Source organism: Mustela putorius, unplaced genomic scaffold (assembly GCF_011764305.1).
Source record: "Mustela putorius furo isolate JIRA1106 unplaced genomic scaffold, ASM1176430v1.1 tig00003834_pilon_pilon_pilon, whole genome shotgun sequence".
Taxonomy (NCBI): Eukaryota; Metazoa; Chordata; class Mammalia; order Carnivora; family Mustelidae; genus Mustela; species Mustela putorius.
Window position 1 is genome coordinate 83,962,785 of NW_025421987.1, and position 18,153 is coordinate 83,980,937.

Consider the following 18,153-nt stretch of genomic DNA (forward strand, 5'->3'; position numbering starts at 1 on the left):
TAGATAAGAGACACCTTTAAATTGTTCTCAGCTTTCACATATGAAAGTGAAAAGTCGCATTTTTTCCCATTAAACTGCTTTATAATAAACTTTGAGCAAATAGTGACTGTTAATACAGACTTAATTTTTTATATGCAAATGGCCTGTCTAGACTAGTAATCATAGTAGCTCCTTTCGTATTCGTTATTTTGTAATCTTTCTCCTCTCTGTTGTCTAGCTAAGTGATCTCAACTACAGTATACTATGATTTCATCCAAAAAGAGATTTGAAATAGATGATAAGGTCCCATTTGGATCCTGAAACTGTAATGTAATCTTTTATTTATTTATTTATTTATTTATTTATTTTTTACTTTCCCAGACACATGTGGCAGTTCCAGAAACAGCAGTATTACAAACAGTTGCCAGTTTGGACACACTCATAGCTGTGATAGAATGTCAGCAACCAGAAGCAGACTTATACAGGTACGGTATAGTAGTAGATTATTTCCCAAGAAAAGACAGCTGCAGAAGTAGAATTGTTGGATTATAATTAATCTATGACCTTTGACAGATTATACAAACATTGGACTAATTTTTATTGTTATTAGCAAAGTATAAGTTTAGAAAGGGACCATCCTTACACCACACACACAAAATAAACTCAAAATGGATTAAAGACCTAAATGTGAGACCTGAAACCATAACACTCCTAAAAGAAAACATAATCGGTAATCTCCTGGACATTACTTCTGTCAGCATATTTCAAGATATGTCTCCCCAGGCAAGGGAAACAAAAGCAAAAATAAACTGTTGGGACTACACCAAAATAAAGAACTTTTGCACAACAAAGAAAACCATCTACAAAACTAAAAGGGAGGCTAGTGAATGGGAGAAGGTATTTGCAAATGATATACCTAATAAGTGGTTAATATCCAAATATATAAAGAACTTAATTCATTTCAACACCAAAAAAAAAAAAAAAAATTCAATTAAAAAACAGGTAGAAGAGGGGTTCCTGGTTGACTCCATTGGTTTAGCATCTGACTCCTGATTTCAGTTTAGGTCCTAATTTCATGGGTTGTGGGATTGAGCTTCATCCCTGCTTACCTCCCCCTACCCCCTAGGGGTGGGGTGGAGGGGACTTAAGGGGTGGGAGGGCCTGAGATTCTCCTTCTCCTCCCACTACCCCTCCCTCCATTTCAAACACACTCTGTCTCTCAAATAAATAAGTCTTTTTAAAAATAAATAAATAAATAAAATGGGTAGAGGACCTGAGTAGGCATTTTTCCAAAGAAGACATACAGATGGAAACAGGCCCATGAAAAAAATGCTCAGCATCACCAATCATGAGTGAAATGCAGATCAAAACCCCAGTGAGGTATCACCTCTCATCAGGGAGAATGGCTGGTATCAAAAAGGCAAGACATAACAGGTGTTGGCAAGGATATAAAGAGAAAGAGAATCCCTCATGCACTGTTGGTAGGAATATAAATTGGTGCAACCACTGTGGAAAACAGTATGGAAATTCTTCAAAAAATTAAAAAATAGAAATACTGTATGATCTAGTAATTCCACTCCTGGGTATTTAAAGAAAATGAAAACAGGGGCACCTGGCTGACTCAGTGGGTTAAGCCTCTGCCTTTGGCTCAGGTCATGATCTCAGGGTCTTGGGATCAAGCTCTGCATAGGGCTCTCTGCTCAGCAGGGAGCCTGCTTCATCCTCTCCTCCTGCCTCTCTGCCTACTCTGATCACTCTTTCCATCAAATAAATAAATTAAATCTTAAAAAAAAAAAATGAAAACACTAACTTGAAGGATATATGCCACCCTTATGGCATTATTTATAGTAGCCAAGATCTATTGATAGATGAATAGATAAAGTATCATTTGTAGCAACCCAAGTATCTATAAAGAAGATGTGGTATATGTATATAGTAGAATATCACTCAACCATTTAAAACAAAAAAATGAGATCTTCCCATTTGCAACAACATGGGTGGACCTGTAGAGACATTATACCAAAGGAAATAAGCCATATAATTTTACTTATATGTGGAATCTAACAAAACAAATAAAACCAGACTCTTTAGGTACAGAAAACAAACTGGTGATTGTCAGAGGTGAGTTGGGAGGGGGATGGGCACCTTTGCTCCTTTAGTTCTTTCTATTTTTTACAACTCTTAATTTTTAAACTTGAATTGAGCACTTACACTTCTAGAAATTTTTTCTAATGAAATTCTGCTCCTAGGAATGTATCCTTATGAAAAGATATATACACAAGGTTGTTCAGGGCTACATTGTTTAAACTATCCATAAGGTGGAAAAAACCTACACTCAGCAGTGAGTTATTTAAATTATGCAGTAATCCCCCAAAGTACAGTGCTGTATGTGGCCATTAAAAATAATGATGTAGGGGCGCCTGGGTGGCTGTCTGTTAAGCGACTGCCTTCTGCTCAGGTCATGATCCCAGGGTCCTGGGATCAAGCCCCGCATCGGACTGGACTCCCTGCTCATCAGGGAGTCTGCTTCTCCCTCTGCCTACTGCTCTACTTACTTGTACTCTCTATCTGTCAAATAAATAAATAAATTTTTTAAAAAATGATGTAGATCTATGTTTTTGATGGGACATGTTAAGTGAGGGAAAATGTTACCAATAGTATTTATGGCATGATTCCATTTTGTTTTTAAGATACATGCATGAAAAAAAAGTCTGGAAAAATACTCCAGAATATTAAGTGTTTGTATTTGAGTAGTGGGATTACCAATGATTCTTATTTCTCTCTTGATGTCTTTTTAAACTAAATCATTTTATAAAATGTGTTTCAGTGTAGGTAGTCTTTATAATCAGAAAAGAGAATAATGAAACTATTTCCATTTTGAATCAAATTAAAGTGTGTATTTGGAGAAATGGCTAGGGAAAGTGCAAGATGAGTTAATCTAGTATGGAACCTGCATAAATAGGTAGGAGTACCTTAGAATCAAGGGACACAGGACAGGTGAAATGAAGGAAGATAGGTCTCTTATTGGAATTTTGCTCTGGGAAATCAAAAGAGTGATCACACATCATCTCCAAAAGATACTCAGGGAAATAGTAGCTGAATTGGCTCTTTGAATCTAAATCCAAAATTGAGGCCGGCATCAGGACTATATAAAATTCCATTAAGTGGAGATAATAAAAAAACTTGTGGTGCTCCCTGATACAAGGAGGTGAAGGAAGTAGAAATAAGAGATTAGCAAGAAACATTGAAGCCAAAGTCTAAGCATCTGTGACCTGGCAGTGGGATAATAGGAACATTTAGAAAGGAATGCTTATTTCTTTGCTAGTGAGATGATTAATATGAAAGTTCTGTCTAAAGTGTTCTTCAACTTAGAATTTAGTAGAAAGTGATTGTACACTTGAGTTGACTCTATGCTATGGAGCTGTTCTGGTTGCGGAAGCTGGATCTGAAAGGCCAGGCTGTGAAAATCCATTATGATAACGGGCTACTTACTCTAGATTTCAGGCAACCAAAAGTTAAAGAAGGTCTGGAGTTCACTGATAGGTTTTGCTTACTACCCTATCCCCATCACTTAACTCACACATGGTTGTCATTCAGTGAATATTTACGAATGCATGCCCAAGTCAATTAGTGAGTGAATGAATGATTCTAGTCAGGAGACTTTACTTAATAAACTATGGTATGTGTGAGTATTCATTGTTGGCTAAATAATATATGCATCTTTGTGTAGAAATTGTAAATTATGATGACTAAACTAATAAGATATGACATTTTTATTGCCATTTTGAAAACTTTTTTTGTTACCTCATTCATAACTGAAATGGAAATGGCAAGAATATCAGTTTTTTAAAGCTTAATGAATGATGGGTATTTACTTATGTAACTTCTAACATAAAGAATGGACCATTCCAAATACAAAAGGTTAGTTTTGTTTCATGTATAAGAGTGGTGTCAAACTATCAAAAATTTTTCACCCACTGATGTTATAAGTAAGTATCATTGGTTTTTTTGTAACATGGTGAATTCTTTGATAGATTCATGGGACGAATGATAATAACTCAACAAATGGAAGAAATTGTAAGGTAAGAATAATTTGCATTGTCACTATTATGTGAGAATTATATTGGGGAGGGACTAAAATCAAGTTAAAGGGAGATTAGGTAAGTAAGCAGCACATTGTGGAAAGGGGTTCATTTAAAAGCATTTAACATTTCATCTTCTAATAATTTGTAGCAGCAATGAGTCAGGACAACAAAAAAAAATCCCATGAAGTGATATCAAAGTAGTTTAGTAAGATTATTTGTGTATTTGTATTTTTCTGGTAGTTTTATGTAAGGACATAAAAGGAAATAGCCTTTCTTGTTCACGTTCTTACATATTTAAATGACCACACTTAGTCTAGAATCCAAAAAAAAGTTTTACGTAATGTGTGACAAGTATAAATGTCATATTTAGTGGCCAATCTAGAATCTAATGGCCAGTCTAGTGGCCGGTCATATCTAGTGGCCAATCTCTTATTTACTCTTCTGGTTGTTTTTTTTTTGTTTGTTGTTGTTGGTTGTTTTGGTGTGTTTGCCCTCAATATTCAGGTTAATCTCTGGCTCCTGCATGAAAGGCTTTAAGTTATTTCAGAAATGTGTTGATATGATGAGGTTATATTGTTACTCATGACCGCAAAGCCAAATTGAGAATAAATCTTGGAATCAGCCTTTGAACTTCTAGTCCAATTAGCATTCCACTGCTTTTCTGGAGATGTGTTTAGTTAATACTGGCTGCATGAAATAAGTCGCTAACAAGAAGAGTAGAGCATTTTTAAAATGCCATCCTCAAAACAAGGCACCAAAAATATGATACTTCAGCACCAGTTCACATTTTTAATAAACATTAATACAGGAGCACATTCAGTAAACTCATTAACAAAGTCTTTGTAAGTATAGAACCCCTTGCCGAATAAATGAAAATGAAAAATAAAATGAATATGACTAGGTTTTATTTTGATTTCTAGAGTGACATAGTGGGATATATATATGTGGATACATAATCTGAATTTATTAAGATATTGTGGCTGGTAAATCAAAAATCAGTTATGTTACCTGCACTTAAAATGGTTAAAAAGATCAGCCATGTTTTTTGCTAAAGCAACCTGAGTGAACTGATGAATTATCTTTTAATTTGGAAGCTTTCCATTATCATATCCCAGTTTTATATACCAATGTGAGCCCAGTTATTTTGTTCATTGTTAGAACCAACACCAAGTGAAAAAGAGCTATTTTATGCCTTTTGAATAATTAATTTTGGAATATCCATGGAATGTCCTCTAAATATGACTTTCTAATAAAACCATTCTTGTTAACCATGTCCCAAATACCTGATCCTTCTTGGTTCTTTAGATTTTTTTAGAGTGTTTGGATTTGCAGACGTCTTCAGAATTGATTCAGATTCTATTTGATTTGGGTAACTGTGTATGTATGTTTCAGAAAAACACAAGGAATATCAACAAAATTAAGGCTTCTTTACTTATCCGTAACAGTCTTATCATTTTGCTATCACTAAGAAAATACAATTTCCTTTCTAGTTATTCCTTCTCATTTTACATCTCCTTTATGGAGAAAAATTCAAACAGCAGGAAGACCCCTGCTCTAAAGAGTACATAGTATGTAGCAAGTATTCAAGTTGTAGTGTCAGTCTTGCCTAGAGAAAGTACTAACTCACTACTACGTTATGTTTTATTATCCAGTGTAATTTTGATCATGGAGAATTGTTGCATTTATACACAAAGTAAACTGTAATTCATGGTTACATTGCATTTTAATTCTGTGTTTTCCATTTAAAAACTTCAAAATTTTGCACAAAATTTTTAAATTTCATGATGTTAAACATTTTCAAATCACTGGTTAATCTTTTGTTGTGTTTTATGTTTAAAAATCTTGAAACTGATGGCTTTGTGAGTTTATTTCTAGGTGTAATCTTGTTTCTGAGCCACTGAGTGGCAGATATTTGTTGTTATGGTCACTTACATAATTGACCTAAACAGCTTTATGGTAACCAAGATTTTGGTTTTATATGGAAGCACTGTTGTAACTATAGCTCAGGGATTTTTCTGCTGCAGATGCCATTTTAGAATTTAATTGAATTTTTAATATATTTAATGCTTTTCTTTTTCCCTAGACCCCTGGGGCCAGAGAGTCTCTTGCTTCGTGGAGCCAGGTTAAAAAACACAAAAGAAATTTTTGGTTTGTATATATTAAAAAAAAGAAATTTCTTTTTAAAGGTTTTATTTATTTGAGAGAGAGAGTGAGCACTTGTCGGGGAGGAGCAGAGGAGAGGGAAGAGCAGACTCCCCACTGGGCAAGGACCCCTCCCCCCCGCAAATGTGGGTCTCAGTCCCAGGACCCTGGGATCATGAGCTGTACCAAATGGAGACGCTTAACTGACAGCCTTCCAGGCACCCTGTATTGAAAATTTTAAGTTATAGATTCATGTCAATGCTTTATAGAAAGCATTTCTTTTTGAAAGAGAGGGCACACAAGTGGGGGTGGGTGGGCAGTGGAAGAGAGAGAGAATCTTAAGCAGGCTCCATCCCAGCACAGAGCCTGACACTGGGCTCATTTCACAACCCTGAGATCATGACCCGAGCTGAAAACAAGACTTGGACACTCAACTGACTTAGCCACCTGGGCACCCCTATGTAAAGTATTTTTTAAAGCATAACATTTGGGTTCTTTTGGTTGGATGATTTACTTAGTCAAATGTCTGTAATAATTTTCTTGCAAAGACTGTATAATAAAATGTATTATTTTTTTGTTGTTGTTAATCCCTATTTTTTAATAACAGACTAGAACCTTGCTCCCTTTTTTTGTGAATACTTGTGAAACATTGCTAAGAAATTCTGATTTTTATGGTGGTTGAGAACCAATATAATCTGGCAACATGGTTAAATAACCACCTATATAATTTCCATTATGATGATTCTTAGATTAGATTAATAAAACCACTGACTCATTCTTTCATCCATTCATTCAATAAATTCTTATTGACCTATGACTGTATGGCAGGTATTATTGGAATGTGTACTGACTATGTCAAAAGGATGAATGAATAATGCTCTAGTGTTAGAGATCTAAGTTAATTCACATGTTCTGAGTCAACTCTAGACAAATTGTGAAGTCCTGATAACCTTTGTCTGTCAGCTAGCTTCTCCCATTTTAGGAATGACCTTTCATATACTGCCCAGCCTGTGTTACTGAATGCTTACAGCTTTTGGGGGTCTCTTCTTCATTCTCTTCTTTCCTATTAACTGCTATGTTTTATCTCTCAGTATGAGGCTCTCTGATAAAGATATGTATATCCTTAAAAAAAAACAAAACAGCAAGTGTTGGTGAGGTTGTAGAGAACTTGGAACCCTCATACAGTTTTGGAGGGAATATAAAATGTCATAGCTGCTGTGAATAATAGTGTGGCAGTTCCTCAATGAGTTAAACGTAGAGTTGTTGTTGATCCAGCAATTCTACCTACGATCCAACAGTTCTACTCCTAGATATATACCCAAAAGAATTGAAAATATGTGTTCAAACAAAGACTTGTGTGGGATATTCATAGCAGCACTTTCAATAGCCAAAGGGTAGAAAGTGCCCGATATCCATCAACTAATGAATAGATAAACAAAATGTAGGATACCCATATGATGAAATATTATTCACCCATAAAAAATGAAGTACTGATGCATGCTATAACATGGATAAACACTGAAAACATGCTGAATAAAAGAAGCCAGACACAAAAAGCTTCATATTGTATGATTCCATTTACTTGAGATACCCAGAATAGGAAAATTCATAGAGACAGAAGGTAGCTTTGTGGTTCCCAGGGGCTGGGGAATAGAGGGGAACAGGGAATGATTGCTTAATGGGTACAGGGTTTTCTTTGAGCATGATAAAAATGTCAAGTTAGGGTTGCACAACATTGTGATTGTACACAGAGCCACCAAATTGTATACTTTGAGATTAATAAAATGGTAAACTATATGTAATGTATATTTTATTATAGTTAGAAAAAAGAAAACCATAATCATGTTCTGATGCCCAAAACCAAAGAACATCTCCAGGGCTTTTGGACCCCCTCATGTAATGCTATATTTTAATACATCTCTGTAGCCGGAGCACCTTTCATATTATTAAAATAAAATGTATATTTGAATGCCTTTAGCTGGCTTCTGCTGTTGTCTGCCTCACTACCACCTCTCTACTGCATAGCATTCCAGCTGATTTCTCACATTTCTGTAATTTCAGTGCCCGTTGTCATCTGAGTTATAATCCCTGCCTTTAGAGAGTACTGGTGAAAATTCCAGGATAAATCTTTAGAAAGAGAGCATGATGAATCCTACACTGCTTCTCAGATTTCACTATTTAAGGATGGGTGTGAATATTCCTTGATCATATCTCTGTTTCTAGACATTTTGCTATTTTGTCATACAAACCTCACAACAATTCTGAGATATTTTTTTCCTATATAATGATGGGGAATTTGAGACTTAGATTAAATAATTTGCCCAAGGATCCAGAACTAATAGGTAGCAGAGGTAAAGTCTAAGGTAAGATCTAACTCCAAAGTTTCTTATAAAGCTGGTCTTACCTAACTTCATTCACTCCCCAACTTTAGGCGATTATTACTGTCATTCTTATCTGTCATCCATATAGGCACACATTCTTAAAATAGCACCTTTGTTTATTTCATTTCCTCTGACAGGTTCCCATATTATCTATCCAGTGGTAGAAAATTATTCTTGACCCTAGATTCTGGCATTCAAAGCCTTTCAAACTCTGACTACATTCCATTGTTCAAAGTGCTTTTCCATTTCTGTGTTAACAGTATTTACTCTATTTATAATGGCCTTCCCTGCTATCTTTACCTTTCCAAATCCTTTTCCTTCATCAGTTTCAACTCTAATAACATCTCTTTCATTCAGGTATATTAATTATAACTCAGAAATACAACCCTCATGCCTTTCCCATCCAACAGGTTGAGTGACTGGAGTTCCCCAGAATTGGACTTGGAAAGCCTTTTAAAAACTCCAAAAAGACTTGAAGGCAAATTATAACAATAATCAGATAATACGTTTCCTTTCATGCTAGTGAGTATATCTCTCTTTTGAAATATGCCAGCAGATTATTTTAAAGAACTGTTTTATTTTGCAGGAGTTGCCATCTACACTGGAATGGAAACTAAGATGGCATTAAATTATAAGAGCAAGTCACAGAAACGATCTGCAGTAGAAAAGTAAGAAAACTACTTTCATTTATTTATACATGAATATGTCTGTGTATTATTCATATATGTTTAAAATACTATATAAAAATATATGTCAGTCAACAAAAGATGGTATCCTTGAGGATAGGGATATATGCATGTAGCATTTTGCACAATGTTTAGCATATAGTAGGTGTTACATTAGGACTTTAAAATAAATGCTGTTGGGTAGTAATGAAATCACTTGATCAGACCAGCCCTCCTACAGATAGCAATTTATAAAATCTGGACAAAAACATAAACATGTATTTGAAAATACAGGAGAGTGACACAAAGCAGACAGAAAATGGCAGAGTCTACTCCTGAAAGATGGCAGCAGCAAGGGGAAAGATTTAAGAGTGCAGATTTTTGGGGACACCTGGGTGGCTCAGTGGGTTAAAACCTCTGCCTTCAGAGGTTCAATCCTGGGATCAAGCCCCGCATTGGGCTCTCTGCTGAGCAGGTAGCCTACTTTCCCCCCTCTCTCTGCCTACTTGTGATCTCTGTCAAATAAATATATAAAATCTTTTAAAAAAAAATGCAGATTTTTGTCTGAAGGCATTCCCCAATTCATGTACTGCATAGGGCATCAGAGAGCCGGAGCTTTACAAAATTTAAGTATTAGAGGACAGGGCTTAAAGCTGGAAGAACAGCTAGACAGAGAAGAACCAGGTAAGGGAGGGAGCCACAGAAGGGAATGAACTCTAAAACCTGCACTTAAATTATGCCCAAATCTTTGGTGACTGTGTAGAGGAGACCCAGTGGGCTTGGCACAAGAACAGTATCAGGAAGCTGAAAGAACAGAAAAGAGAATTTTGCTGTTGCCTGTTGCAGTGGAGACAGACTTTGATATTTGAGCCTAGCCAAGTTAACTTCCTGCTAAAATGAAAATCAGCACTCTTCCGAGGAACATAAAAGAGTGCAGAATCTGTACGACCATTATTTATAAAATCCAATAATAAAAAATAAGTAGACATCTGAAGAAAATGTAACTTGCATTTAAGAGAAAAAGCATTCAATAAAACTGTCACTATAATGTTCTGTATCTTGTATTGGCAGGCAAGGTCTTTAAAGCAGATATTGTAAGTATTTTCAAGAACCTAAAGGAAGATGGGAATAAACATGTAAAATATCAGCAAAGAAATGGAAACTGTAGAAAACAGTATGGAGTTTCCTCAAAAAGTTAGTAATAGAATGGCCCTATGATCCAGCAATTGCACTACAAAGGATACAGAATTACCGAGTTGAAGGGATACATACACCCTGATGTTTATCACAGCATTATCAACAATAGACCAAATTATGGGAAGAGCCCAAGTGTCCACTGACTGATGGATGGATAAAGAAGTGGTTTATATACACAAGGGAGTATTACTCAGCCATAAAAAGATTGAGAAATAACCATTTGCGACAATGTGGTTGGAGCTAGAGAGTAATAGGCTAAGTAAAATAAGTTAGAGAAAGACAAATACCATATGATTCCACTCATATGTGGAATTTAAGAAAGAAAACAAATGCACATGGCAGGTGGGCAAGAGACAAACCAAGAAACAGACTCTTTTAACTATAGAGAATTAACTGATGGGAATTACCAGAGGGAAGGTGGGCAGGGGTGGGTTAAATAGGTGATGGCAATTAAGAAAGGCACTTGTGGGGTGAGCAACTGGGTGTTGTATGTGGGTGATGAATCACTAAATTCTACACCTGAAGCTAGTGTTGTACCATATGTTAACTGAGTAGAATTTAAATAAAAAACTTGGAGGAGGAAATGGAACTATAAAAAAAGAATTCAGTGCATATTTTTGAGTTGAAAATATAATTACTGAAATGTAAGTGCCAATAGATGGGCCCAACACCAGATAGAAGAAAGCAGAAGAAATTGTTGGTGAATTTAAAAAAGCAGTAGAAGTTATTCAGTCTGAAGAACAGGGAGAAAAATGACTGAGGAAAAAATGAACAGAGTTTCAGAGCCATGTGAGACAATAGTACTAAGCTCTCTGTCTAATTGAGTCCAAAAGAGAAGAGAGCAAAAGGGGCAGGATAAAACTGTTTGAAAAAATAATAATGGAAAATATCTAAAATTTGAGAAAAAACAGTGATAATTTAAATCCAACAAATCAAAATTTGTGGACTCAAGAAAAAACTTAAGTTGACGAGAAATTTCTAGCTATAAGTATTTATATGAGAAAGGAAGAAAGGCTTAAAATTCATCATCTACATTTCTGCTTTAGGAAGCTAGAGAAAGAGGAGCAATTTGAGCCAATCAGAGAAGAGAGAGAAAAAATATTAAAGATGTGAGCTGAAACCAATAGAATAGAAAACAAATAATAGACAAAATTAACAAAGCCAAAACTTGTTTCTTTGGAAATATTAACAAAATTGATAAACCTCTACCTAGATTGAGAGATTAAGGGGAAAAAGAAGTGGTAGGAGAGAAAACTACAAAATTGCCAACACCAAGGATGAAAGACAGAATATCAGTACAGATCCTATCTACTGTGGTTACTTTATCCACAGATAAAGAAATATTTTGAACAACTTTATCTAAGTTTTTCAACTTAGATGAAATGGGTGAATTCTTCGAAAATACAACTTACACTATTGACACAGGATGGAACAAAGTCTAGATAGCCCTATTATCTGTCAAAGAGAATTAATTTATTATTTTTTAAAAATAGGTCCACACCAAAGGATAGTCTTTTCAACACACAGTGCTGGAACAACTGGACGTACAAATGCCAGAAACCAAACCTTAACCCTTACCTCTCACCTCATACAAAAGCAACTCAGGGGTACCTGGGTGCCTCAGTCAGTTAAGTGTTTAACTCTTGGTTTTAGCTCAGGTCATGATGTCAAAGTCATGAGATCAAGTGCCACATGCTGAGTGTGGAGCCCCCTTGAGACTCTCTCTTACTTGTTCTCAAATAAATAAATCTTAAAAAACAAACAAAAAACTGGCTTAAAATGTAAGACCCAAACATAAGAACTTAATCTATAAAACATGGGAGAAAATATTTGTGACCTTGGGTTAAGGAAAGATTTCTTAGATAGGAAATATATAAGAAAGTAATAAAAAACAAAACCACAAATTGTAAATTAAACTTCATCAAAATTAAAACTTCACACCTGAAACTAATATTACACTGTATGTTACTGCTAAATAATAATAATAATAATAATAATAATAAAATTTCTACATTTCCATAAGACACTGTTAAAAAAAAATGAAAAGAGAAGCCACAGATTAGGAAAAATATTTACAAAGCACATATTTTGTAAGGACTCATATCGAGAACATGCATGCATTTTCATCACTTCTTTTAAACATTTTCCTAGAAGCCTTTTTCAGTGCCACAAGACAAAGAAATAAAAGGCATAAATACTGAAAATTGTGCTTACCAGAGGGCACAGGATTTTTCATATAGACAGTGTACTCAACAATAAAATTATTAGGATTAATAAGTGAGTTTTAGCAAGGTCAGAACTATAAAACGTGGTGAGAGATGTTTATTTAATGGAGAAATCACATTATTAGATTGGCAGGCTCAGTATTGTTAAGCTGTCAGCTGATATATAGATTCTTTCAATACTAATTAAAATCCCAGCAAGCTTCTTTGTGTAATTGATGAGATTCCAAAATGCGTATTGGGGTTGCCTGGTTAGATCAGTCAGACGTCTGACTCCTGATTTTGGCTTGGGCATGGTCTTGGGGTCTTGGGATCGAGTCCTGCCTCAGGCTCCATGGTTAGCAGAGTGTGCTTGAGATTCTCCCTCTCCTGCTTGTGTTGTCTCTCTCCCTCTTTCTAAATACATAAATAAAATCTTTAAATAAATAAAACGCATATGTAGAATGAATAAAGAAAACAGTCTCGAGAAACCTGGAGAATTTATATTATATCTGACTTTAAGACTTACTATAATGCTACAGTAAATGTAGTATGGTATTAGCAAAAAAGATGTTTCAGTAGAAACATGTTTCAGTAGAGAAATAAATCCATTTACATATGGCCAATTGATTTTTAGTCAAAGCGTTAGGTAAATTCAATGAAGAGAATGATAGTTTTGGGGCACCTGGGTGGCTCAGTGGGTTATGTGTCTGCCTTCTGCTGAGGTCCTGATCTCAGGGTCTTGGGATCAAGCCCTGCGTTGAGCTCCCTGCTCAGTGGGGAGTCTGCTCCTCCCTCTCCCTCTGCTTCTCCCCCTGCTTGTGCTTTCTCTTAACCTCTTTCTCTCTCTCAAATAAATAAAATCTTTTTAAAAAATTAAAGAAAACGATGGTCTTTTCAATAAATTATGCAACAACAGTTGGATATCCATATGAGAAAAAAATTATAAACCTCAATTCCTACCTCATATCATACACTAAAAAGTTTTTGAAGATGGGTCATATACCTGACTGTAAAGGCTAAAACTATAAAACTTTTAGGAGAAAACTTAAGAAGATATCTTCACAACCTAGGGATAGGTAAATATTTCTTAGGACACAAAACCAATAACCACAAAGGAAAAAATTGGTTAACTGTACTTTCTCAATATTAAGAACTTCTCACACTACACAATTAAGGAAATGAACAAGGAAACCACAAACTGAGAGACTTATTCATAAAACATCTGTCTGACAACTTGTATCCAGAATACATTATGAGCTCATACGTCTATAAGATGTTTATAATAAAAAGAAAAACAATGCAATGAAAAAAAGTGGATATACAAGTGGAGCAGAGAAATTTTCACAAAGAAAATATACAAATGGCAAATAAACATATGAAAATGTGTACAGCATTATTAGTCATAAGAGAGATCCAAACTAAAACTACAAAGCAATACATACCAATATACACTTAGTGGAATGGCAAAAATTAAAAAGCCTAAAAATATTGGCAATGATATGGAGCAGCTGGAACTCTTAATTCTGAATAATCAATGGGTCAAAGAGGAAATCTCAAAGAACATTTTAAAAAATATCAAGAAATTAATGAAAGTACAGTGTCAATTTTTATACGATGAAGCTAAAGCAATGCCGAGAAGGAAATTTATAGCTCTTGTATTAGACAGGGTTTCCCAAAGAAACAGAACCAGTAGGATATATATTTATTATAGTAGTTGGCTCATGGGTTGTGGAGACCACGAGGTCCCACAGTCTGCCATCTGCAAGCTGCAGAACCAGAAAAGCTGATGGTATAATGCAGTCAGCATCCAAAGGCCTGAGAACCAGGGAGCTGGCCACTGATAAAAAACCTGGAGCTCTGATGTTTCAGCTCAAGAAAAGAGAAAATGTCCTTTGCCTTTTGTATTTTTGGGGGGTCATCAATGATGATACCCCCCCACATTGGTGAGGACGTGTCTTTCTTCTGAGTCTATTGAATCAAATACTAATCTCTTTCAGACACACACTCCTAGACACACCCTTTCAAAATATTATTTTATCGGCTGTCTGGGCATTGCTTAGCCCAGTCAATTTGACATTCAAGATTAACTATCACAGAACTAAATACTTACATCAGGAAAGAAACACCAGGAGCATCTGGGTGGCTCAGTCGGTTAAGCAACTGACTTGATTTTAGCTCAGGTCATGATCTGCAGGGTTCTGGGATTGACCCCACATCGGGCTCTGTGCTCAGCAGGGAGTCAGGATTTTCTCCCTTTGCTCCTCCTGCTGCTTGTACTTGCTTTCTCTCTAAAATAACTAAATAAATATTTTTTCAAAAAATAAAAAGAAACACCAAGGACAGATACTAAGATTAGAAACAATACCATTTGCAATCATTCTCAAAAAAGGAAATACCTACTTGTACATCTAATGAAATGCATAGAGGATCTGTGTGCTGAAAAGTTACAAAATGCTGATGAAAGAATCAGAGATGTAATGTTAAGCTTGCCTAGCGAAATACTATAATACAAGCCTGCCTGGTAAAAGAACAGGGATTCTAAAGTTAGTTCCTGACTTGTGTGATTTTAGTAAATTTATAGAATGATTTTGGGGCTTTGATCTTCATCATTAAAAAGGAAGTGATATCCTCATAGAGGTTTTAGAAAGATTAGACAAGTGAGTGGATGTAACAACGTTTTATAAAATCTTAATAATACACAAATCTTAGTTATATTTACACTTAAAATTAGATCCTGAAAATTTTTAAAAGATTAGAATAATTACTTATGGCAAGAAAAACTGGCCAAAGCTGTCATTTACTTAAGCATTTTGAACAGTAATATAACTAATTCAAGTAGGCTTATAATCTTATGTATTGGTTATTTTATCACTAGTAAACAGATTCTGTTGAATGGTCATTTCTTAAAATATGAAGATTGTTTCCTTTAAATAGCTACTGTGATATTTTGTATATTTTTATATCTTATTTAATACCAGTATAAAATTTCCAGGCAGATGAATATAGTAACACATAATTGACATGTTTTATGTTCTTCTTTTTCTCATTTCAGGTCAATGAATACATTTTTGATAATTTATCTAATAATCCTTATTTCTGAAGCCATCATCAGTACTATCTTGAAATATACATGGCAAGCTGAAGAAAAATGGGATGAACCTTGGTATAACCAAAAAACAGAACATCAAAGAAATAGTAGTAAGGTATTTTATGGTGTTCTTGACTCTGCTAAAAAGGAAACTTTATTCTTTGGCACAGTTACTGATTTGGTAGTGACTTCTGATAGGAGTGACCACTGGGCTCTTCAAAAACCATTACTACTGAAGGGTGACAAAATGACACTGTAAGTGAAGAGTGGCCAGCATGTTTATACTGGTATGCTCTTTGCATTTTAGGGCATAAGCAGTTGTATTCCCCATGGCATGATTTGAGTAGTTACAAGAGATCACAGAAATTTAAATCATCTATAATGACATTCCTCTTCAGTACTACAAACTCATTTTTTTAAATTCTGTTTACTGTGTGCTATAAGTGAATAAAAAAGTAAGTTGATTTCCAGTTCTGTGAATAATTCAAGGAGTCTTACTGTCAGTCTACTGATGGTGTGAAATAACACAAAATATGTCATATTAAGTTTTAAACTGAATATGGACTAGCAGGAAAATTTAACATGCAATTTTGGTAAATAATTATTCTCCAGATTTCACATTTGATTAAAATACAAATATTAGAAGACAGAAGAAACCACAAAGCAGATCACAGAACACAGTTTCCATATGATTCATAATTATGTATTTTACCTTTCACAGAATACATGTTAAAATGTGATACTGCTATGCTATTGAAGTAAGCTATTACTATATAATCTGTGTTTTCATTTCCAGCAGTTCTGGCCCAGCAGTTCTGGACTAACAGTTCTTAAACAGTTGTTTTGTTTTGTTTTTTTTAATTGCAGTCAGTTTTTCATTATCTGTGATTTTGAAAGGTGCAAATAGAATGGTAAATATACTCCAGGGATTGCAATTATAATTTTGCTAAAGATTGTTTCAGTCACATCAGGCTGAAACAAGCTGCTGAAAAGTAACAGGTAGTTCAAATTTAACCTTTCTTCTTTTACTTTGTTCAAGATCCTAATGAACAATAAAACAAAAGAAATGTATTAAAGAAGCAGTTCAAAAAATGAATTTTAATTCATGAGATTTCTGCTTCAGAATATAGTTGATGGTCTGTTTAGAATGAAACTTTCTGATAATGCTCTTCAGTATTACTAAGGAAGTTCTTATGTGTTTTCTCTTATCAAACCATCATTTTTCTCCCTAGATTCTGAGATTTATTTCAGACTTCCTGGCTTTTTTGGTACTCTACAATTTCATCATTCCAATTTCATTATATGTGACAGTCGAAATGCAGAAATTTCTTGGATCATTTTTCATTGGCTGGGATCTTGATCTTTATCATGAAGAGTCAGGTCAGAAAGCTCAAGTCAATACTTCTGATCTGAATGAGGAGCTTGGACAGGTAAAAAGATCTTTGTAATATGTTTTTCTAATTTATTATTTTTCTTGAAACTGTACATGTACAAAGACTAACACAAGTACAAAGAAAAATGTTATGAGGCTTATACCACAAAATAGTCCTACTTTCCTCCATGCCTAACTCTTGTTTCCCTTTTTTTTTTTTTTAAGATTTTATTTATTTATTTGACAGGCAGAGATCACAAGTAGGCAGAGAGGCAGGTGGTGGCGGGGGCAGGGGGCAGGCTCCCTGCTGAGCAGAGAGCCTGATGTGGAGCTTGATCCCAGGATCCTGAGACCATGACCTGAGCTGAAGGCAGAGGCTTAACCCTCTGAATCATCCAGATGCCCCAGTTTTAGTCATTTATTATGGAATATAAAGATATAATTTTATGCTACTGTTTTATATATACATACCCAGATATATACCCACTTTGCCTCCCCATAGCCTCCCTAATGTTTTTATATCACAATTAGGGATTTAATAAATATTTATTTATTGGCCTTATTTTGACTCTTTTAGTATTGTGCACTAATTTAGAGTTCTTCAAGTATGCCTTATGATACTACAATTACATTTTTGTTTTTATATATTATTTTCCCTAGAATTAATTGCTCTGTTTTTTTATGCTTAATTGCTTAATTTTTATATACCACAAACAAGTTTCTGATCAATATATGAAACATCTCTTTACATATTCAAACACATTAGGTAATCTAGGTTTCCTTTCTCTTTCTCTCTTTCTTTTTTTTCTTGGCAGCATTTTTGGAGTCTTTTGTCTTCTTCAATATGGACTTATATCTGAGCCTGCTTCTCAGCTGTCACCCAAGGACTTCCCTATACCATTACCCTAGAAATTCCTTTACCTCTGTCTTGTTTTGGATCTCCTGGATCCTATGTTGGCCCACCTGTGACTTATTCTCTCATTTTGGTGGAACACATGTTCAAATAACTCCCTGGCAAAGGATGCATGAGAGGAAAATAT

The 18,153-nt window shown here is 34.9% G+C and overlaps 1 protein-coding gene across 3 annotated transcripts in view; it reads left to right on the forward strand.

Moving 5' to 3' along the window:
* ATP11B (ATPase phospholipid transporting 11B (putative)) overlaps positions 1 to 18,153 on the forward strand; it is a 120,561-nt gene that overhangs the window by 38,127 nt on the left and 64,281 nt on the right. For all 3 annotated transcript variants that reach the window (XM_045088660.1, XM_045088661.1, XM_045088659.1), the window contains exons 7-12: positions 361 to 464; positions 4,014 to 4,061; positions 6,148 to 6,212; positions 9,174 to 9,255; positions 15,706 to 15,856; positions 16,974 to 17,171. In XM_045088660.1, the coding sequence (XP_044944595.1) occupies positions 361 to 464; positions 4,014 to 4,061; positions 6,148 to 6,212; positions 9,174 to 9,255; positions 15,706 to 15,856; positions 16,974 to 17,171 (648 nt within the window). The remainder of the gene's footprint in view (positions 1 to 360; positions 465 to 4,013; positions 4,062 to 6,147; positions 6,213 to 9,173; positions 9,256 to 15,705; positions 15,857 to 16,973; positions 17,172 to 18,153) is intronic.